Here is a 23,561-nt window from a genome sequence, read left to right as displayed (position 1 = left end):
CCTTGTTCCCATGTCTTTACCCTTCTAGTCCCCCTGTCACTAAGGGGCAATTTAGCATGGCCAATCCATCGAAGCCGCACATCTTTGGACTGTGGGAGGAAATCGGAGCACCTGGAGGAAACTCAGGCAGACCATGGGAGAACGTGCAAACTCCACACAGACTGCCACCCGAGGCTGGAATCAAACCCGGGCAGCAGTGCAAACCACTGTGCCACCCACTTCAGTGGAACGGTTCAGCCACTCCTGTAGGCAAGTGGTGAATGCCATTCATAGTATTCCAGAGTCCTTGATTCCTGTGAGGTTTATGTTTAATAGCAGTCCCAGGCCTTTCAACAAAACCCCCAATGAGAACAGATACGGAAGGCCAGAAGCAGCATACCTGAGGTCCAAAATCCTGATACAACATTCCAAAGAAAGTGCTGCAATCCTTCTCACATCATCATAGTTCACACCAAGTCTGTCACCACTGGCCAACATTCAACCAGACCTGAATTTTAAATTTTCAAATTCCTCCATTGTCTCAGCCCTCACAATCTGTGTTACCTCCTCAGGCTCGACAACCCTTTGATATTTCTGTGCCGTATCTTTTGTGCTTTCCTGATTTTGATTTCTCTGCCACACCTTTGGCGATGATATGGAGATGCCGGCATTGGACTGGGCTGGGCGCAGTAAGAAGTCTCACAACACCAGGTTAAAGTCCAACAGGTTTATTTGGTATCACTGAGCTTTCGGAGCGCTGCCCCTTCATCAGGTGAGACTGACCCGATGGAGGGGCAGCGTTCTGATACCCTTTGGCCACCTCGGCCGTAAGGTCAGGATCTGGGAGAGAAATCCTGGGCCCTGATGCGTCTCGTTTGGATCAGTCCATGAAGCCATATTTGCAAGACACTCTTTTTTCAGGAGGATGGTCCCTTTAAATGCCACAGTGGTGTCCAAATCTTTTTCTTTTCAAAGAGACTCCCATCCCCAACCAAAAAATCTGAGTGGGGTAAGGCCTGGAATTCTCTCCTTAAACTTCTCTGCCTCTCCAACTGTCTCCTTCAAGTCACTCCAAAAAAACCTATTTATTTGATCAAGATTATGGTCATCTGTGCTACTGGGTGACTCTGTCAAATGTTCCTTGGTAACCCTCCTGTGAAGCATTTTAAGATGTTTTACTATGTTATAGATGCTATGTAAATGCAGCTCATTGTAACAAGCATTGGGATTGCGACAGCATTATGTAGCTGTTATGTCAGTAAAGGCCAGCAGAGGGTGTGCTTGGTCAGTGTAAAGATACAGTAAGAAGTCTCACACCACCAGGTTGAAGACCAGGAGGTTTATTCGGAATCATGCGCTTTCGGAGCGCTGTTCCTTCATCAGGTGAGTGTAAAGGTAGAGGAACAGGAGGGTTTTGAGGATCTTGATTGAGAGCACAGGTATCTCATGAGGTTTCATGGTGATAATGGAAGCTGGAAAATGCCTGTAAAACATGAACAATGTTGTATTTCAGAAGTTGCACTGCAATGCCTCACATTCTCCAAATTTGTCACTGATGCAGAGCATTTACCCGTACACCCACCTTATGTAGTGCACAATGGCTCAATCTGACTGAAGGGGAAAAAAAATCTGGCTTCTCCTGGAATAGCTGAGGGAGGGAATTCCAGAACGTAAGGTCCAGGGTTCTCAGTGCCTCTGAGGAAGGAACAACCCCAGTAAAATATGGGAAGCCCGATGATGCGGAATATCTTTGGATAATGTTCTACATAGAAGCCTCGTCATTACGACGGCATGGTGGCACAGTGGTTAGCACTGCTGCGTCACAGCGCCAGGGACTCGGGTTTGATTCCAGTCTTGGGTCACTGTCTCTGTGGAGTTTGCACATTCTCCCCGTGTCTGTGTGGGTTTCCTCCAGGTGCTCTGATTGCCTCCCACAGTTCAAAGATGTACGGGTTAGGTGGATTGGCGATGCTAAATTGCTCCTAGTGTCAGGGGATTAACAGTAAATATGTGGGGTTATGGGAATAGGGCCTGGGTGGTATTGTGGTTGTTGCAGACTAGATGGGCCGAATGGCCTTCTTCTGCACTTTAGTGATTCCATGATTAAACTCAAAACTGCAAGGACACCCTAGCAAATAGGTAAGAAACCGGTTGAAGGCCAGGAAACAAGGAGTAATGGTTCGAGGAGATATGTCATGGTGGGGAGAAATGCTGAGTGATGCACCTCGAGGGTCAGTGCTAGAACCTGGGGCAGAATTCTCCATTTTTGAAACCAAGGGTGGAATTCTCCCAAGCCGCCTGTGGCAGGTTTGATGGTGGGCTGTGCGGAGAATCTGGCAAAAGCCAAAGGGCTGGATTCTCCGATCCCGACCGTGGCTGGGATTCTCCAGTCCTGCTGCTGTGAATGGAGAATTTGGCTGAGTGCCAAATTCTCCATTCACACTGGCAGTGGTAGCGGGACGTGAACAGCCAGAGAAATTTGGCCAAAAGGTTGGAAACCCATTTGAAATATGGTGCCACCTATGGGATGGATGTTGGGACTGGTACCTAATGGAATTCCCATTTGACAGGCACTCCATGCACATTGGGCCTGGCACTTAATAGCTACAGGACTGAAAGTAACACTGAATGTGAAAAGGGGCAGAGATGATGTGGAGTTGCCGGCATTGGACTGAGGTAGGCACAGTAAGTTGTCTCACAACACCAGGTTAAAGTCCAACAGGTTTATTTGGTAGCACAAGCTTTCGGAGCACTGCCCCTTCACCAGGTGAGTGCTGGATTTGTTTCACAAACAGGACACATATAGACACAAACTCAATTACAAGATAATGGTTGGAATGCGAGTCTTAACAGGTAATCAAGTCTTTCCAGGTGCAGACAATGTGAGTGGAGAGAGGGTTAAGCAAAGTTTAAAGAGGTGTGAATTTTCTCCAACCGGGACAGTCAGTGAGATTTTGCAAACCCAGGCAAGTCGTGGGGGCAGAGACAGATACTCGAGTTGATTTCTTTTTCAGGTCGAATGGAAGTGCCAATAACCAGGTGTATCACTGGAAAACAGTCAACTCCTCCACAGAGCAGTAAATTTAACAAGGTGTCAAAATCCCAGCTCTATCCAATGTTGCTAAATTGTCTTATCAATTGCTCATTCATTGACATTAACAACTGCAGACACTCCACCGAGTACGATCTAATGAGGTGTGAAATGGTCTTCAAACACTTTAGCTGCTAAACAGCTAAAAGCGTTTGGCTACTTTCTGGCCGGTTAGCTCAGGTGGTGAGAGGGTGGCGCTAATAACACCAAGGTCGCAGGTTCGATCCCCATATGGGCCAAAGTGTTGATGTATGTATGGCTGCTGTTGCACAGTAAGAGTTTTAACAACACCAGGTTAAAGTCCAACAGGTTTATTTGGCAGCAAACGCCGGCATCTCCACATCCTGTTGCATCCAGGTCCAATACATTTGCTCGGTAAGAAGTCTCACAACACCAGGTTAAAGTCCAACAGGTTTATTTGGAATCACCAGCTTTCGGAGCACTGCCACAGTGAGCCGATCCGCACCACGGTGAGCTACGGGCAGCCCTCCTCGAGGTCAGTGGCGATGACATTTTCTGCATAATCCGATCAGGTGTGGTGCTGGCATCAGATAATGACCATGAAAAGTTGTCAGTTCCAATTATTAGGTAATTTGTTTGGGAATATTGTAGGGGGAGCTCTGCTACTGACTTGCTCTTCCACTTCAAAGAGTACAAAGAAGGTTGTTTGTATTTTGTATAGATAAATAACAGATAATGCTGTAGATAATTTTCCAATTGGTCTGAACGGTGATGATGATGTACAGAAAGTGAAAATAAAAACAAAGAGATGCAGCAGTGTGACTCTCATTAGGCCTCAGTGTAAATGGGATCAAAGACAATGGCTCAGGTGATAGGAGGGGAGTTAATTAAATGTTTGCTTCAGTAATTGTTTTTATTCTGATGTTTGATGTAGGCATGATCTGTTTCCTCTGATTGAGGAGTGACTGATAAAGAGGTCTTCAATTGAAAGTTTGCATTATAGCGAAAAGAGAGAGGGGGCGGTGGTTAGAAAAAATATCTTTACTCAGATACATTGGCCGGAGTTTCACCGGCACGCCCGTCCCAATTCGGGGGCGGGCGCAGCTGGAGAACGGCATTCTCTGTTGGCCTCGGGCAGGATCGTGTGAACGTTGTGCAGATGTGCCGGTAAAATTCCGCCCAATGAACCTACAGTGCAGAAGGAGGCCATTTGGCCCATTGAACCTGCACCGATAACAATCCCACCCAGGGCCCATCCCCGTAACCCCACGTATTTACAGTCCTAATCCCCCTGACACTGAGGGACAACTTAGCACAGCCAATCAACCTAACCCACACATCTTTGGAGAAGCGCCCGGAGGAAACTCATGCAGACACGGGGAGAATGTGCAAACTCCACACAGACAGTGACCCGAGGCTGGAATTGAACCCAGGTCCCTTGCTGTGTAAGGCAGCAGTGCTAACCACTGCACCACCGTGCTGCTCAAGGTTTTGGGAATGTTTTGATGCACAGAACTGTTCAGGTAGAGATCGCTGCATTGTTTGAAGGAAAATGAGATAAATATTTGACAATGCCAGGTTAAAGTCCAACAGGTTTACTTGGTAGCAAATGCCACTAGCCTTTGGAGCGCTGCTCCTTCGTCGACGATCAGCATTGTCAGGCAATACAGCAGGATATAGAGAAGCTGGAAAATTGGGCGGAGAGGTGGCGGATGGAATTTAATCTGGATAAATGCGAAGTGATGCATTTTGGAAGAAATAATGTAGGTAGGAGTTATACAGCAACTGGCAGAGCCATCAAGAGTATAGAAACACAGTGGGACCCAGGTGTGCAAGTCCACAAATCCTTGAAGGTGGCAACACAGGTGGAGAAGGTGGTGAAGAAGGCATATGGTATGCTTGCCTTTATAGGACGGGGTATATGGTATAAAAGCTGGAGTCTGATGATGCAGCTGTATAGAACGCTGGTTAGGCCACATTTGGAGTACTGCATCCAGTTCTGGTCGCCGCACTATCAGAAGGACGTGGAGGCGTTAGAGAGAGTGCAGAGAAGGTTTACTAGGATGTTGCCTGGTATGCAGGGTCTTAGCTATGAGGAGAGATTGGGTAAACTGGGGTTGTTCTCCCTGGAAAGACAGAGAATGAGGGGAGATCTAATAGAGGTGTCCAAGATTATGAAGGGGATAGATAGGGTGAATGGTGGGAAGCTTTTTCCCAGATCAGAAGTGACGATCATGAGGGGTCACGGTCTCAAGGTGAGAGGGGCGAAGTATAACTCAGATGTTAGAGGGATGTTTTTTTACACAGAGGGTGGTGGGGGCCTGGAATGCGCTGCCAAGTAGGGTGGTGGAGGCAGACACACTGACATGGTTTAAGACTTACCTGGATAGTCACATGAGCAGCCTGGGCATGGAGGGATACAAACGATTGGTCTAGTTGGACCATGGAGCGGCACAGGCTTGGAGGGGCCAAAGGCCTGTTTCCTGTGCTGTACTGTTCTTTGTTCATAAATATTTGAAGCAGAGGAAGGTGCAGGCTTAATGGAGAATGCAGGGGAAGTGGAATTAGCTTTAGCAAAGAGCTAGCATGGCTACAATTGGACGAATGGCCTCTCCCTGCGCTGTGAGTTATGGTCCTGGAATAGAATTTGTTATCGGAGAGCCTCGAATTCATATTCATGGTCCTGAACTTATACCTTCAATTTTTCATCATCTCGAAGTAAGTTGTTGAAATGCTCTTTGATATTTCAGCTAAAGGTTTCATTATCTCATCAGATACTGCACTGGTTTAGGAATGGATGAAGTTAGAGAGGAAAGGAGATTGTGCGGTCCCATTTGTTAATACATTGACCTTTAATTTCTGAAGCCCAGATTATGGGATGAAAATCTATCACCGTTGATGGGCGTTGAGAATCCTAAATTAACTTATTGAGTTTACAATCAACTTTCAATGGGCATGACACCAAGAATACTGTCTCTAAATGCATTCATCAAATTGTAATCTTATTTGGGAAGTCCACAATAATAGATGTTTTGAAAGTGGAAACAAATCACACCACTGAACATGGGATGAGAATGGAAGGATGATATTAATTTAAGGCAGATTGGAAAGAGCTTTGCTGTACATATGCCTTATTATACTGTTGAATAAGAAGTTCTGGACACAGCAACAACTGCCCAGCTTATTTCCCAAGTACTAACATCCCTCCTCTTGTACATATAAGTTTAAAGGAAAAGAAAACTTGCTTATATATTATCCTTTTGTATGACTTTGGAATTGAATCTATAGGAGCAGCACGGTGGCACAGTGGTTAGCACTGCTGCCTCACAGCTCCAGTGATCGGGGTTTGATTCCTGGCTTGGGTGGCCGTCTGTGTGGAATTTGCACGTTCTCCCCGTGTCTGCATGGGTTTCCTCCGGGTGCTCCGGTTTCCTCCCACAGTCCAAAGATGTGGGGGTCAGGTTGATGGGCCACGCTAAATTGCCCAAAGTGTCCAGGGATGTGTAGGTTAGAGGGATTAGCGGGGTAGATGTGTGGGGTTGTGGGGATAGGGCCTGGGGTGGGATTGTTGTCAGCGCAGACTCGATGGGCTGAATGGTCTCCTTCTGCACTGCAGAGTTTCTATGATAATCATCGAACCTCGAGGCAAGAATGTTGCAGCTGACTGGAAGAAAATGCATTCCTCAGAGTTGGCCATGATCTCCCATTCGAAAGAAATAAAATTAATCAGCAGTTTAAAAAAATAGTTAATCAGAGTTTGAGCAAAACGTTAGCGTTCGCTTTTTGTCAAGTTTTAAAGTTTATTTATTAGTATCATAAGTAGGCTCACATTAACACTGCAATGAAGTTACTGTGAAAATCCCCTAGTCGCCACACTCCGGCGCCTGTTCGAGTACACCGAGGGAGAATTTAGCATGGCCAATGCACCTAGCCAGCACATCTTTCAGACGGTGGGAGGAAACCGGAGCACCTGGAGGAAACTCACACAGACACAGGGAGACTCCGTACAGACAGTAATCCAAGCCGGGAATCGAACCTGGGTCCCTGGCGCTGTGGGGCCCGGGAAGAAGTCTCACAACACCAGGTTAAAGTCCAACAGGTTTATTTGTGAGGCAGGAGTGCTAACCACTGTGCCACCGTGTGGTGGCAGGTTATATTTTAGAACTGAATTTTCTGGGGCCACACACCTTGTGCCACTTTGGCAACTTTAAAATTCAACTCAAACGGCAACTGATTTCTTTAAGAGATGACACTTTACTATCCAGTAAGAAGTCTCACAGCACCAGGTTAAAGTCCAACAGGTTTATTTGGAATCATGAGCTTTCGGAGCACTGCTCCTTCCTCACCTGATTAACATTGACCTGGATTTCTTACCATACCCGCCCCAGTCCAACTCCGGCATCTCCACGTCATGGCTATCATGCTCGTTAATCAGGTGACTCACCTAAGGAAGGAGCAGCGCTCCGAAAGCTCGTGATACCAAATAAACCTGTTGGACTTTAACCTGGTGTTGTGGGACTTCTCACTGAGATCAAAGCTTAGTGCAGTGGGTAAAATGGACTGACGTACGAGGAGAGATTGACTAGGTTAGGATTGTTTTCGCTGGAGGTCAGATGAATGAGGGGGGATCTCATAGAGACTTATAAAATTCTAACAGGGCTAGACAGGGTGGATGCAGGGAGGATGTTCCTGATGGTGGGAGTGTCCAGAACTAGGGGTCACAGTCTGAGGATTCGGGGTAGACCATTTAGGAGGAAATGAGGAGACATTTCTTCACCCGAAGAATAGCTGCCCTGTAAACCTCTATGACTCTAAGTAATTGTTCATATTCCACAGGCCTTCAGAAGTTGCAATAGCATCGTATTTAAAACCAAGGAGATTTCAAATAATGGTACTTTTAGTTTAGCTTTTAGATAGTGTAATTCCTTTTACATAGAAAACTAGTTCCAGTGATGCAATGTATATAAACACCAAAATTATTTGTTTAGCACCAAAGATATTGATGTGTGAAGCCTATGACAACCATTTCAGAATATACATTTGTACTTGGGTATTAGCTGCCAGCTAAACACTTTAGGGCGGCACGGTAGCACAGTGGTTAGCACTGCTGCTTCACAGCTCCAGGGACCTGGGTTCGATTCCCGGCTTGGGTCACTGTCTGTGTGGAGTTTGCACATTCTCCTCGTGTCTGCGTGGGTTTCCTCCGGGTGCTCCGGTTTCCTCCCACAGTCCAAAGATGTGCGGGTTAGGTTGATTGGCTGTGCTAAAATTGCCCCTTAGTGTCTTGAGATGCGTAGGTTAGAGGGATTAGCGGGTAAATATGTAGGGATATGGGGGTAGGGCCTGGGTGGGATTGTGGTCGGTGTAGACTCGATGGGCCGAATGGCCTCTTTCTACACTGTAGGGATTCTATGATTCTATTCTATGATTTACATTAGCATAGCAAGATTGATTCAATGGCCCTAACTTCACCAAGACAGATGAACTAATTTGAATTGTTTTGTTAAAACCCACAATAAAGGCTTTAAACAAAAACATTTTGCTGTAAACACAAACAATTCAAAAGCTGAAATTAAGGGTTTAATCCAATTGTTTAATCATCTCCTCTTGGCACAATGACAATGGTATGAAGTAAAAGAGACTGCACAAAACCATCACAGTACAATGCATTTAATGCAATTAGCTTTTGATACTCAGTTTGCAGAACTTTATGAGATGCAGATTAAGTGACACTTATTGTGCCGATGAAAATATTGCAGCAGCATTGTAAGAAGAGTATTGAACAGGTGAGTCACGAAGTTGCAGGATTGGAATAGCAGAGCAAGGGGCACTCCCGTTCCTGATGTTAGTTTTACCTTTCTTCCACCCCTCTCTAATATAGCATCAATATCTTCATCTGTAATGTCGCTCTCTTTAGAAGCAAATACGTGGGTAGCACCGTGACGAATCATCTGCAGCATTTCATCTTTCCCCAGCTTGTTGAGATTCTGATCGACTAACCTTCCTGAAAGAATTCAGTCTCGATGTTAAGAAATTGTAAAGAACAAAGAAAATTACAGCACAGGAACAGGCCCTTCGGCCCTCCAAGCCTGCACTGACCATGCTGCCCCGACTGAACTAAAACCCCCTACCCTTCCAGGGATCATATCCCTCTATTCCCATCCTATTCATGTATTTGTCTAGACGCCCCTTAACACTCACTACCATATCTGCTTCCACTACCTTCCCTGGCAGCGAGTTCCAGGCACCCACCACCCTCTGTGTAAAAAACTTGCCTCATACATCTCCTTTAAATCTTGCCCCCACACCTTAAACCTATGCCCCCCCAGTAATTGATTCTTCCACCCCGGGAAAAAGCTTCTGACTATCCCTTCTGTCCATGCCCCTCATAATCTTGTAGACTTCTATCAGGTCGCCCCTCAACCTCCGTCGTTCCAGTGAGAACAAACCAAGTTTCTCCAACCTCTCCTCATAGCTAATGCCCTCCATACCAGGCAACATCCTGGTATGGAGGGCATTAAACTTGTAGTAATGCAAGAGACGGGTTCACATGTTAATAAATAGACAAACAAGGGCTATAGTGGAAACTATTGAGCCCACTTTGTTGCACAGCGTACTTTAACTGGCTGTTCACACTCTGTGGAAGATTGCAGAGGGTTTTGTGTTCATTTTTGAGGACCATTTCACCAAAAAGCAGGAATACATATGCCAGATGGCACAGTTCCAGGTGGTAGGTCCTAATCTATTGTAATGATAATTCATTGGCGATTAGAGAAGTTAGCTGTGAAAATATTGAAGTTTAATTTTTAAATGTTCTGCGGTATTTGAAAAAGAACAGGTTAGTGAGGGAGTATCCAATGCATTCACAATCCCCAACACAAAGTTTTAACATCCGTGCCATAACTCAGTCGGAGAAAAGAATGCAAGATAAAATTCTGGAGTGAAGGCTGGGAATGATTGACACTTCTCATGGTATCCCAAAGTTTCAACGATGCCATTTAAAGTTAGTACCTCAAAGAAGCGAAATTTCCTGAGGACTCTGTGCTACCCTATGAGAAGGATGGTCTACACCTTAATCAGAAGGGGACCAATATCCTGGGGGGTAAATTTGCTAAGGCCATGCAGGGAGGTTTAAACTGATTCGGGGGGGGGGAGGGATCCTGAGTAGTGGGGCTGAAAGAGAGGGATGCATGGATGGGGACTGCAATGCACGGCATTGCAGAGGTGGGGTGGAGCAGGGTTTGAAATGTGTATACTTCAATGCCAGGAGTATTCGCAATAAAGTGGGTGAACTTGCAGCGTGGATCAGTACCTGGGACTTCGATGTTGTGGCTATTTCAGAGACATGGATAGAGCAGGGGCAGGAATGGATGCTGCAGGTCCCGGGGTTCAAATGTTTTAGTCGAAGTAGGGAAGGAGGTAGAAGAGGGGGAGGGGTAGCATTATTGGTCAGAGATTGTATCACAGTGTCAGAGAGGAGGTTTGATGAGGACTTATCTGTTGAGGTAGTATGGGCGGAGATTAGAAATAGGAGAGGAGAGGTCACCCTGTTGGGAGTCTTTTATAGACCTCCTAAAAGTTCTAGAGAGGTTGAGGAAAGGATTGCGGAGTCAATCCTGCTTAGGAGTGAAAGTAATAGGGCAATTGTTATGGGGGATTTTAACTTGACTAATATTGACTGGAATTGTTATAGCTCTAGCTCGTTAGAGGGGTCAGTTTTTGTTCAAAGCGTGCAGGAAGGTTTTTTGACTCAGTATGTAGACAGGCCAACTAGAGGTGAGGCTATATTGGATCTGGTGCTGGGAAATGAGCCAGACCAGGTGCTAGACTTGGAAGTTGGTGTGCATTTTGGTGATAGTGACCACAATTCGGTTACGTTCACCTTAGTGATGGAAAGGGATAGGCATGAACCTCGGGCCAATGGTTTTAGCTGGGGGAAGGGTAATTATGAGGCTATTAGGAGAGAATTAGGAAACATAGGTTGGACTAGGAGATTACAGGGACTGGGAACGTCCGACATGTGGAGTTTTTTCAAGGAGCAGCTACTGCGAGTCTGTGATAGGTATGTCCCTGTCAGGCAAGGAGGAATTGGTAGGGCTAGGGAACCGTGGTGCACCAAAAAAGTTTCTTTGTTGGTTAAAAAGAAAAAGGAGGCTTATGTTCGGATGAGACGTGAGCACTCGGGTAGTGCACTAGAAAGCTTTAGATTGGCTAAGAGGGAGTTGAAGAGCGAGCTTAGAAGGGCTAAAAGGGGACATGAGAAGACTTTGGCGGATAGGGTTAAAGAGAATCCTAAGGCGTTCTATAGGTATGTCAAGAACAGAAGGTTGGTTAGGGCAAGTTTAGGGCCAGTTATAGATGGCAGAGGGAAGTTATGTGTGGAACCGGAGGAGATTGGTGAAGCATTGAACCAATATTTCTCTTCGGTGTTCACGCAAGGGGACATGAATATAGCTGAGGAGGACACTGGGTTGCAAGGGAGTAGAATAGACAGTATTACAGTTGATAAGGAGGATGTGCAGGATATTCTGGAGGGTCTGAAAATAGATAAATCCCCTGGTCCGGATGGGATTTATCCAAGGATTCTCTGGGAGGCAAGAGAAGTGATTGCAGAGCCTCTGGCTCTGATCTTCAGGTCGTCGTTGGCCTCTGGTATAGTACCAGAAGATTGGAGGTTAGCGAATGTTGTCCCATTGTTTAAGAAGGGGAACAGAGACTTCCCCGGGAATTATAGACCGGTGAGTCTCACTTCTGTTGTCGGCAAGATGTTGGAAAAAATTATAAGGGATAGGATTTATAGTTATTTGGAGAGTAATGAATTGATAGGTGATAGTCAGCATGGTTTTGTGGCAGGTAGGTCGTGCCTTACTAACCTTATTGAGTTTTTTGAGAAAGTGACCAAGGAGGTGGATGGGGGCAAGGCAGTGGACGTGGTATATATGGATTTTAGTAAGGCGTTTGATAAGGTTCACCATGGTAGGCTTCTGCAGAAAATGCAGATGTATGGGATTGGGGGTGATCTAGGAAATTGGATCAGGAATTGGCTAGCGGATAGGAAACAGAGGGTGGTGGTTGATAGTAAATATTCATCATGGAGTGCGGTTACAAGTGGTGTACCTCAGGGATCTGTTTTGGGGCCACTGCTGTTTGTAATATTTATTAATGATCTGGATGAGGGTATAGTTGGGTGGATTAGCAAATTTGCTGATGACACCAAAGTCGGTGGTGTGGTAGACAGTGAGGAAGGGTGTCGTAGTTTGCAGGAAGACTTAGACAGGTTGCAAAGTTGGGCCGAGAGGTGGCGGATGGAGTTTAATGCGGAGAAGTGTGAGGTAATTCACTTTGGTAGGAATAACAGATGTGTTGAGTATAGGGCTAACGGGAGGACTTTGAATAGTGTGGAGGAGCAGAGGGATCTAGGTGTATGTGTGCATAGATCCCTGAAAGTTGGGAATCAAGTAGATAAGGTTGTTAAGAAGGCATATGGTGTCTTGGCGTTTATTGGTAGGGGGATTGAATTTAGGAGTCGTAGCGTTATGTTGCAACTGTACACAACTCTGGTGCGGCCGCACTTGGAGTACTGTGTGCAGTTCTGGTCCCCACATTACAGGAAGGATGTGGAGGCTTTGGAGAGGGTGCAGAGGAGGTTTACCAGGATGTTGCCTGGTATGGAGGGGAGATCCTATGAGGAGAGGCTGAGGGATTTGGGATTGTTTTCGCTGGAAAGGCGGCGGCTAAGAGGGGATCTTATTGAAACATATAAGATGATTAGAGGTTTAGATAGGGTGGATAGTGATAGCCTTTTTCCTCTGATGGAGAAATCCAGCACGAGGGGGCATGGCTTTAAATTGAGGGGGGGTAGTTATAGAACCGATGTCAGGGGTAGGTTCTTTACCCAGAGGGTGGTGAGGGATTGGAATGCCCTGCCAGCATCAGTAGTAAATGCGCCTAGTTTGGGGGCGTTTAAGAGATCCGTAGATAGGTTCATGGACGAAAAGAAATTGGTTTAGGTTGGAGGGTCACAGTTTTTTTTTTTTAAACTGGTCGGTGCAACATCGTGGGCCGAAGGGCCTGTTCTGCGCTGTAATGTTCTATGTTCTATGTTCTACCCTCCCCATGCAGTTCCCACCCAAAAAACAACCAACTTCAACACCCACCTTGCTGAATTACAATAGAGTCCAGTCTAAGTTTCATTTCAGCACGTTCCACTATCCTTTCCTCCACAGTGTTGTCAGTTATAAATCGGAATACTCTGACTACTTTTGTTTGACCAATTCTGTGGGCGCGATCCTAAAAAAGAACACAATTAAAGTTACATGGCAGATCCACACAATCAAGTAACAATTTCAATTAACATTCCTCTACATTCAGCTGTAAAAACAGCACATTCATATATTTTCCAGCAAACATTGTTTCTAAATTAAGAAATCCAAGAATTTCAAACAAAAACTCTCATTATCAAAACCTTAACATGGGGATAGGGAATAAATCGATTTCCGAGAAATCTCCAAGCTGATCATGAGCGAACAAAGATATGATGTCTGAATGGCTATCTCCTGCATGTGTTAACCCTCTCTAATTACTCAGTCAAAATCAACAGTTTTAATGTTCCCTAAAAAACCTAACACTTCCTCTCTTGTAATGGAGATTTTCTCTAACGGGCCTGTTGCCATGCTGTGAACCAGCTGAACAATTGGGTAGCCCTGCTCCCTTTTGCTGCTCACTATAAACTTTAATTCAAACTTCACAAATGAGTGAGATTTGAATTCATAAGCCCTTGGGGACACGAGGCAATCACGAAGCACTTATTAAAATCAGTGCATCAGTTGTTTGGTGTAAAACTGAATCGCGGAAGGCAGTTCCTTATAGTGACCTCAGCATTACTGAAACTTAAAATGGATTTCATTTCCAAACTCTCAATTGTTTTTTGGAAGTTAATTGGTGAGGAGAAACAAGATGCCCAGTCAGCTGAAATCATACCACGCCAATTCTGAAAACAACCGCACGCTTCATTCAAATACAGAGAAGCAAACTGAAGACCTTTGCTGAAATATTTCCACCAGTTCAGTCGAGCGGAGTTTTAAAGAAACCATGGGAGCAACACACGGGAGATTTGAGGGGGTATCAGTGGCAGTAAAATACCAAATGTCGCTTGATCAGCGCACTTGGATGTTAAAACCAGCTACGATAGTTATATATTCAACTGTACGTGGCTTTCAGAACACAAATAACTAATCGCTCAGTAACTTACCATAGCCTGGAGGTCGACCTGAGGGTTCCAGTCTGAGTCGTATAGGATTACTACATCTGCCGTGGCTAGATTTATACCAAGACCCCCAGCGCATGTGCTTAACATGAAGATAAACTTTGAGCTCCCAGGACTATTGAAAGTAGAAATAGAATCCTGGAGGGATGAGAGAGAAAAGTTAAGCCAGAATTGAACAAACGATTCGGACCAATCTTTTTACTAATTGTTGGAAAGTTTCATTTTTAAAAATACAAATAGATGCTAGATTCAAATTGAATATTCATATTTCTTGTTTGAAAACCTTGAGTCAGTTTTGTAACCTTAAGTCTAGAATTCCTACTTAGATAATAGAGCCTCAGATCAATTTAAGAGGTGAGAACTTTCCTCAAACAAACTCAGTTTTGAAAGCACAGGGCAAGAAACATACTTGTCTCTCCTCATGCGGTGTCTGTCCATCCAGTCTACAATACTCGTAGTTTCTCCACATACAATAATCTTCCAAGATATCCAGCACCCTGGTCATTTGGCTGAAGATCAACACCCGAGAACCTGTGGAAAAGAAGATCATTCATCAGGGTAATCGGTTGATCGGTCGCCAAGAACACAGCGCAGATACACAAATGCTTCAAAAGCCTACATCTACTGATGTGGATAATGGAAACCAAATTTCAGTGGTAACACGCAGGATGTAGAGTAATCGAGTAAATTAGTTGTAGTACAGGAGGCATAAATGACCACACATAACCAACTCCAATTTTATAATTCACACAATGTGAACTGTCCATGTGACACAGCTGCCTTGATTGATGGGAATAATTTCAAAGGGTTCATATTCCCGGTGGAATCTAGACGGTGCTGCAGTTTGGGCAGCAAAAATTAAGCCCTAATCAAAAAATAGCTACAATCCCAAACCATGTAATTATTCCATTCACCTTCTCCCAACAAGTTAGCCCCCAATTTTCAGAATATTTGGCTCCTGTAACTATTCCCCCGGAAGGAGGATGGGGCCCATCAAGCATTGCAGAGGCCTGTGATCCAACTCCTCATGAAGAATATTTGATGCTAAATCGGCCAGTTTTTGGGAGCCCCCCAGCCCCAGTGGATGGCGTGTGGCAGGCCAGAATGACTAAAACAGGATGCTATTTCAGATCAAGGCACACTATTGTTTTAAACAGTCACTAAAACTGGTGAAATAATAGCTTAATAGATGGAAGCAAAGTTTTGGAAATACTCAGCAGGTCAGGCAGCATCTGTGGAGAGGGGAGTTCTGAAGAGTCATAGTTGACCCTTCGCTGATGCTACCAGATTAGTTTTTCAGCAGTTTTTAATTCATTAAAACCGATGCTGATTTGTAACCCAAAACATCACAGCATGCAATCTGATGTCCCTTGCTGCACAGGTCAAATGCTGCCATGGTGTCATCAGTGATCATTTTCAAATTCTTTTGCAGACATCGTCGTGGAAATCCTTGCATGCTTACGAAGGCTAAACATCACAAACCCCTTTCATTTACTAAAAATCCTGTTCTATTTTTGATCAGTCTGCAGCACAGTACAGTACTGCTCCAGAGCATGACAAAGTCTGACATCGGACTCGGAAATGCACAAATAACCATAGGCGGTTGTTTACAGCCAATCTATATACCAGGATGTTTGATTTCCCACTCCACCGGATTTCCTGATATATGAATCGGACTACACAGTAGTTTTTGTTCAATTCCTCCTGGTCTCCAGAGTCTCAACTAATTTGGTCATGGATTCGAGTTCGAGTGACTGGCATGCTCTTTCAAATTCCAATCAAATCCGAATCCAATCCTACATCCTCCCAAAATAGGAACTTTAACATTAAGCTAATTCTTAATCCATTGAGACAATGTCATCTATTTCACAAACTATGAACTTTATTACTATATTTACTCTCTAATAACAGATTTGTTGAACATATTCTAAAAACCTAATTTGCATTGTGTTTTAGTTTGGTTATCTCCTCAAGGATATCTCAGTAAGCTTCTTTGCCTGTCCTACTATAACTAATACCATTGCTGATTCCAGTGTTTATTGCATGTTAATTTATAACACATTTTGGAATATTTTCAATTAATTTTCCTTTACAGCCAGGCAATCGTTAATTTGGGCCTTATGCCTCATATTGGCCACCCCCCACCCCGTCCGAGCTACTCAAGTATCCACGAAACGATCAAATCACTACATGTCTCCTTCCTATAGAAAGATTGAAAGACAGAAAGGGAAACAAAAGCCTTGACCAGGCCTGCGGCTGACCTTGCTCCTTCACTTTCGGCAGCAGTTTGTCCAGTACCACCATTTTGCCACTGTTAACTACCAGGTGAGTGTCAGTGGTGTAAGGTGGGCCAGGTTCAGCTCCGTCAAACAGATAGGGGTGGTTGCAGCACTTGCGCAGTTGCATCAGTCCATTCAATAGACGCATTTTGTCCATTTTCCCTGAGGAGTTCAGGATGTCAATATCCTTCATTAATATCCTGGTGTACCTGTCAGCAAGGCCAGAATTAAAACTCATCAGACCAACTTGGAGATAAATTCATTTTTTTAATGTCACTCAACAGAAAGCAATTACAACCTAAAATGAATGCTTTGTTCGATAGGTACCTAGGACAAAGTCTAGGATCCACATTCCAACCCCTCTCACCTACCAGGGAACAGGGTGCTCCATCTAAGCCTCACAGATATAGAAACCCATATCTTACAACTAATACACACTCAACATTCCATGTGGCCAGGGTTTGAAGGGGTGGGAATATTCCTTTTCATGTAATTTGGATGCGAGCAATACGAAGTACTCTGGTATGAAGAATTTGTGACGCAGAAATAGGCCATTTAGATCAACAATTTCAGATCAGTGTTCATGATAAGAGTCTCTTCACACCTTCGATTTCTTTTTCCATTCTATGTTTAACAAACTTCCCTAAAATGCATCAATGTCATGCCGCACCTTGTGGTAGTGAGTTCCACACTAACTACTGTGCCACTTTCTTTTTTGAATCTTCTCCTAAATTCCTGTTCGATTTATTAGTGACTGTTTTATATTTATGGCATCTATACTGGCATCATCGTGAGGCAATGACATTGTGTTACATAGGGTGCAGTCTAATTTTGAAGGGCTTTGCAGCGTTCTCCTTGACCAACTAGATAGACATCGTTAATAGGTTTCGAGGGGACACCTCACTAGTACCTGATCAGGTGGGTATCAATAATGGGCTGCATTGGGGTTTGAAAGAAGAAAGCCCAAAAGTGAGAGCAAAGTAGTTTTAAAGCACTGTAATAATCACACTTGAATGGCAATCGTCCAGTCTGAATTCAATGATGATCTTCTGTTTTGGGCAAAAATAATTGAAATGATTGAGGGAAGATAGAATTCCAAACACAAAAATCTTACAGATCAGACGGAAGCAAGATGGTCAATAGTAGGGAGTCAGCCTATTATTGGTGCATTGGGTAAAATCACACTCGCTTACACTGGTGAATCTATTCCCTTAGTTCTACAAATGCTTTAATTGTTGATTGAAGTGCAGCACAATTTCAATGAGTTGTTGCAAGATTATGCCAGACTTCACAATGCAACACATTAAGATTCACAAGTTGTGTACTCACCATTCCCGTTGCATTTTGCTCAGGCCGACATACATTTTGACTTCCTTTTTTGGCGGCAGGCTCTTTTCTACCTCAGCTTTAATACGTCGGAGGAGGAAGGGTCTCAATACCTAATTCAGGTGAGAATACATGCTTTTCACACACTGATGATGCCCAAGAAGGTCAAGCAAAATAATGCAATGTTACAAAAGCTGTACTGAACAGTTCTGTGGACTGAAGCACAGGTTAAACAAAAACAGCTGAACAAGCCATGGGTTGAAGCACATCTACAGGTGTGGGCTGAATGTTGACTTGATGAAAACACCTACAACTTCAGATTAGATTGTCAACAGCTTTATTCTGCAACATAACAGATCAGACCTTGGAATCCAACACTTTATGAGAAAGAAATACAGTAACCTTAAATTCATTTTCCTCATTCCTCAACAATGTACATTTCTGCAACACTTTTAACACAGGTGGCATGGTGGCACAGTGGTTGGCACTCCTGTCTCACAGCGCCAGGGACCCAGGTTCAATTCTGGCCTTGGGTCACTCTCTGTGTGGAGTTTGTGCATTCTCCCCGTGTCTGCTCCGGTTTCCTCCCACATTCCAAAGATGTGCGGGTTCGGTTGATTGGCTGTGCTAAATAAACCTTTGGTGTCAGTGGGATTGGCGGGGTAGATATGTGGGGTTGGTGCAGACTTGATGGGCCAAATGGCCTCCTTCTGCACTGTAGGGATAAACATAGCTTTTGTTAACAAAAAAAAATACTAAAATACTTATGATAGCTAATTTGTGGATTGAGATAGATATGGATAAAGGAAGCTCTCACCCCAGCATGCTTTTAATGTAGGTTTAGAATTGTGACACAAGGTGGCAGTGTTGCTCAAGGAAACATCAAGCATGTTAAATATGCTTCGCAGTGTAAGGCAGATGTGACACGGAGCATCAGAAATGGTCAATAGCAGTTTGAAGGGTTAGAGGAGCAGACATCACCAATTGGACTCTGCATCGGCACACATATGGTGAATATAGAGCTCAGAAATGTGGGCAGGTGAACAAATTAATACACAGACTGCGGCCATTTAGCGACCTGGCTGCTCCCAATGCAAGGAACAATGGTGTCACACAACACCCTCCAGCAAGTTGGACAGCTTCCCCTGACACTAGCTTCAAAAATGAAAAAGACACAACTTTGCAGCATTCTCTCATGCCTTCCAAAAAGAAATAGGTTTAAACACTGTAATTGAACCTTAGACAAACGGTACAGTCACTGTCGAGCTGCTTTTCTCATTACTTACTGCAGACGAGTTGAAGACATCCGGGAGGAGGAAGTTGAGCAGAGCCCAGAGTTCGTGCAGGTTGTTCTGAAGTGGTGTACCCGTGAGCAATCATCGATTTGTTGTTTTGAATTCTCTCACTATTTCAGAGAGCTGTAAATTTAGCAGATTTAAAAACATTACTGTACAAACTGGGTACAAGTTCGAATCATACTACTGGCACAACTGTAGATTCAGACTGCATTTAAAAGTTCGCTGATTTTTCAGGTGTTTATTCGTGTCTGTCATTTCTCCAATGAATTCATATATAGTTCCGGCAAATGCTTTGCGTTAGGAAGCAAAAAGCAAGTGTAGTAATAGTACATCAAGATTACAAACGGTTATCTATAACTTGCAAGACGGGAATATGGAAACTTCCAGAGCCGTCCGCAATTGAATGGCATTTCTTTCAAATCGAAGCAATGGTTGTGGAAGGAGCAGCTGGTTAAAAAGCTTTTAAAACAAGAGCACACTACAGTCTGAATAAGCAGATCTGATCTTTGATTTTCAATTCAAACATTTCCACTCCACTCTTCCACTAGTTTTAAAACCCAGAGATTAACTATCGAGCCTCAATAATTGAGTTTCTGAACCCCTGGAGTCATTTGGTTGAATATGGCACAGCGGTTCGCACTGCTGCCTCACAGCAACAGGGACCAGTGTTTGATTTCCGGCTTGGGTAACTGTGTGGAGTCCGCATGTTCTCCCCATGTCTGTGTGGGTTTCCTCCGGGTGCTCCGGATTCCTCCCACAGTCTGAAAGACATGCTGGTTAGGTGCATTGGCTGTGCTAAATTCTCCCTCAGTGGACCCGAACAGGCGCCGGAGTGTAGCGACCAGGGGATTTTCACAGTAGCTTCATTACAGTGTTAATGTAAGCCTACTTGTGACACTAATAAACTTTAACTTAAAAAATTATTTGTCTGCATTGGATTGCGAGATTAAAGCGCTCTTTTCCTCAAGATTCGCATTCCATCTGTGACAATAAATGGCCCTTTTAATTTAGCTATTAAAGCTTTGATGGAAGTGCAAAGGAACAGTGAAAGCAGCAATTAACAATTACATTAACCATTAGTACTCAAAATGTATCATTTTCCTTCATTTCAAAATCTCTATTCCTGGATTTCCCTCCAACCTTTTGTTCCAATCTTCCTGTCCTTCGTTATCTCATTCACCATAGAACAGTCACTTCCATCCACACTGAATTCTTTTTTACTGTTCTTTGCCACTCCGTCTTACCCTGTCTTTGCATTCCCCTCTCCTGGGAAACAGTGTGCAGCAAACTTCTGTGCCTCATTTTCTGTCCGGTCCCACACATAACTGCACCTTGCTCAAAAATAACCTCACTCCATGATATATAATCGAGAATGTGACACGTGGTTTACAAAGTTTTAAAGTTTATTTATTAGTGGCACAAGTAGGCTTACATTAACACTGCAATGAAGTTACTCTGAAAATCCCCTAGTCGCCACACTTCGGTACACTGAGAATTTAGCATGGCCAAAACACCTAACCAGCAATTTTTTTTGGACTGTGGGAGGAAACCGGAGCACCCGGAGGAAACCCACGCAGATGCGGGGAGAATGTGTAAACTCCGCACAGACGATGACCCAAGCTGGGAATCGAACCTGGGTCGCTGGAGCTGTGAGGAGGCAGTGCGAACCACTGAGCTACCAAGCTGTCACCTGCTCATGCTCCCATGCCACAAATCAAGCCTGTGTTTCTCCCCAATTCACCTTAAGATGAGGCAGAAAATTTAGCATTCACTACAATGGTAGCCATGAACTCTGGTGGTAATGGATGGGATGGGGAAAAGAGCAGAGAAAATGAAGGGAAAACAAACTTACCTTGGATTTCTCATTTTTGATCCTGTGGGCTTCATCTATAACCAGATATCGCCAATTAAATTTTTTGAAAACAGATTTCTCCCTGATGAGCATTTCATACGACGTCACACCGACATCCCACTCTCCAGGAAGGAGGACATCTCTGGTGAAAGCTGCCTGATAAAGTAAGAAGTGGGTTACATTTCAGTTTTCCAAACACCAGAAATTTATTTTTCGAGAATGCAATTGGGATACAGCAGAAACTGATCTGATCACAGGCATTAATCAGACAAATTTAGCTGAATAAAACACTGACGTTGGGATTTTCCAGCCCCGCCAGCAGTGAGCAGCGTCAAGGGCAGGACGGGTAAAGGTGGAGAGCGGCCAAAGGGCAATTGGCTCTTGGCAACTCTACAAACCATAGAATCCCTACAGTGCAGGAAGAGGCCATTCGGCCCATTGAGTCTGCACCGACCACAATCCCACCCAGGCCCTATTCTCCAAACCATAGAATCCCTCTCTGTCTGGAGCTCGCTCTGTCCGTCTCTCACCCCCTCTCTCCCTTTCTTTCTATTTCATGGCCTCCTCTATCTTTCTCCAGCTCTCCCTCTGTGTAGTCCAGAAGATGAAATCTCCTATTACTGGAGCAGACTCAGTCCATCGGAATCTTGTGGCTTACAGATGCAGAATTTTAACTAGAGGACCTATGGGACTGTATTAGTGAGAACAGAATAGAATAGAATCCCTACAGTGCAGGAGGAGGCCATTCAGCCCAACAAGTCTGCACTGACCACAATCCCATCCAGGCCCTATTCCCGTAACTCCACATATTTATCCTGTTAACCCCCCCGACAATAGGGTTAATTTAGCACGGCCAATCAACCTAACCTGCACTTCTTTGGACTGTGGGACTTCTGACGAAGGAGCAGCGCTCCGAAAGCTAAAGGCATTTGCTACCAAATAAACCTGCTGGACTTTAACCTGGTGTTGTTAAAACTCTTGCTGTGAGGCAGCAGTGCTAACCACTGTGCCACCACTTCAAGATGTTCCAGCCCAGCACACCATTTTCCCTGCCACTGATGGGGCTGGAAAATCCCGCCCAGAGTGTTGCAAAGCAAGGAGAGAGCAATAAATTACAATATAATTGAACATATTTGCAAATTTACACTCAAACGTTGTATGCGTGGCAAATCTCTGATTTTAGTTGTGCAGAGCAAAGAAAAGCTGATCTCCAAAGCCAGTCTCAAGGAACCTTGAGGGCTGACGTTAACACTGGCGACAGATCCATTCTCCGCATGCATGTTGAAAACATGTTTTTGACAGAATCGACGAAAGTAAACCCACCTGTCCCGGGCCCTGGATCTGACCCTCCGCCAACGGCTTGGCGCCCGCCTCCTCCGTCCGCCCCTCGGCCGGGTTCAGATTCAGGTTGGTGCTCGGCCTCTCCTCCGCTTCCGACATCCTGCTCGCTCTCCCGCTCCCTCACTGCCGGCTCGGGTGAATCCACGGGGCGTCTGATTCCTCCCGCTCCGCGCCGACAGCCCGCCCCGCGCTCTGCCTCCACTCAGCCGGCTCCCAGCTTCCGCTCAACCGCCCGCCGCTCTCGCGAGACTGCGGCTGGAAAGCCCCGCCCACCGGACCGTTACCAGGCAACAGTGTGCTGGGGGGAGGGACCGGGGCGGAGAGGAGAGGGGGGGGGGGATTGAGGAGGGGGGGGGGGATTGAGGAGGGGGGGGGGGATTGAGGAGGGGGAGGATTGGGGAGGAGGGAGGGGGGATCGGGGAGGAGGGAGGGGGGATCGGGGAGGAGGGAGGGGGGATCGGGGAGGAAGGAGGGGGGGATCGGGGAGGAGGGAGGGGGGATCGGGGAGGAGGGAGGGGGGATCGGGGAGGAGGGAGGGGGGATCGGGGAGGGGGGATTGGGGAGGAGGGAGGGGGGGATTGGGGAGGAGGGAGGGGGGGATTGGGGAGGAGGGAGGGGGGGATTGGGGAGGAGGGAGGGGGGGATTGGGGAGGGGGGATTGGGGAGGAGGGAGGGGGGGATTGGGGAGGGGGGATTGGGGAGGAGGGAGGGGGGGATTGGGGAGGAGGGAGGGGGGGATTGGGGAGGAGGGAGGGGGGGATTGGGGAGGAGGGAGGGGGGATTGGGGAGGAGGGAGGGGGGGATTGGGGAGGAGGGAGGGGGGGGATTGGGGAGGAGGGAGGGAGGGGGGGGATTGGGGAGGAGGGAGGGGGGGATTGGGGAGGAGGGAGGGGGGGGATTGGGGAGGAGGGAGAGGGGGATTGGGGAGGAGGGAGGGGGGGATTGGGGAGGAGGGGGGGGGGGATTGGGGAGGAGGGGGGGGGATTGGGGAGGAGGGGGGGGATTGGGGAGGAGGGGGGGGGGATTGGGGAGGAGGGGGGGGGATTGGGGAGGAGGGGGGGGGGATTGGGGAGGAGGGAGGGGGGTATTGGGGAGGAGGGAGGGGGGGTATTGGGGAGGAGGGAGGGGGGATTGGGGAGGAGGGAGGGGGGATTGGGGAGGAGGGAGG

At 45.8% G+C, this 23,561-nt stretch overlaps 1 protein-coding gene across 4 annotated transcripts; it reads right to left on the bottom strand.

Annotated features, from left to right (window-relative positions):
* Positions 1–8,599: 8,599 nt before the first annotated feature.
* Positions 8,600–22,638, bottom strand: LOC144490398 (SWI/SNF-related matrix-associated actin-dependent regulator of chromatin subfamily A member 5-like). 4 transcript variants are annotated; one of them, XM_078208142.1, is made up of 9 exons: positions 22,376–22,638; positions 21,053–21,208; positions 19,189–19,320; positions 17,906–18,015; positions 16,559–16,785; positions 14,707–14,828; positions 14,283–14,435; positions 13,189–13,321; positions 8,600–9,035 (listed from the first exon to the last, which is right to left on the bottom strand). In XM_078208142.1, the coding sequence occupies exons 4-9, from the start codon at positions 17,938–17,940 to the stop codon at positions 8,740–8,742; spliced, it is 966 nt and encodes a 321-aa protein (XP_078064268.1). In that variant the 5' UTR covers positions 17,941–18,015; positions 19,189–19,320; positions 21,053–21,208; positions 22,376–22,638; the 3' UTR covers positions 8,600–8,739. The 4 variants fall into 4 exon arrangements, with proteins under 4 accessions (XP_078064268.1, XP_078064270.1, XP_078064269.1 ...); XM_078208144.1 differs by having other exon boundaries at positions 16,559–16,776; XM_078208143.1 differs by having other exon boundaries at positions 21,053–21,204.
* Between the last annotated feature and the right edge of the window lie 923 nt (positions 22,639–23,561).

The sequence above is a fragment of the Mustelus asterias genome, unplaced genomic scaffold, assembly GCF_964213995.1.
Source record: "Mustelus asterias unplaced genomic scaffold, sMusAst1.hap1.1 HAP1_SCAFFOLD_3233, whole genome shotgun sequence".
Taxonomy (NCBI): domain Eukaryota; kingdom Metazoa; phylum Chordata; class Chondrichthyes; order Carcharhiniformes; family Triakidae; genus Mustelus; species Mustelus asterias.
This window is presented reverse-complemented; position numbering and strand designations above follow the sequence as displayed.

Excerpts from the sequence above, each read along its gene's own strand:
- LOC144490398 (XM_078208142.1), bottom strand. The coding sequence starts at position 17,940 with ATGTATGTCGGCCTGAGCAAAATGCAACGGGAATG. Across the intron at positions 14,436-14,706 it reads CACCGCATGAGGAGAGACAA|GATTCTATTTCTACTTTCAA; the intron begins GTATGTTTCTTG and ends TCATCCCTCCAG. Across the intron at positions 13,322-14,282 it reads AGGTCGACCTCCAGGCTATG|GATCGCGCCCACAGAATTGG; the intron begins GTAAGTTACTGA and ends GTTCTTTTTTAG.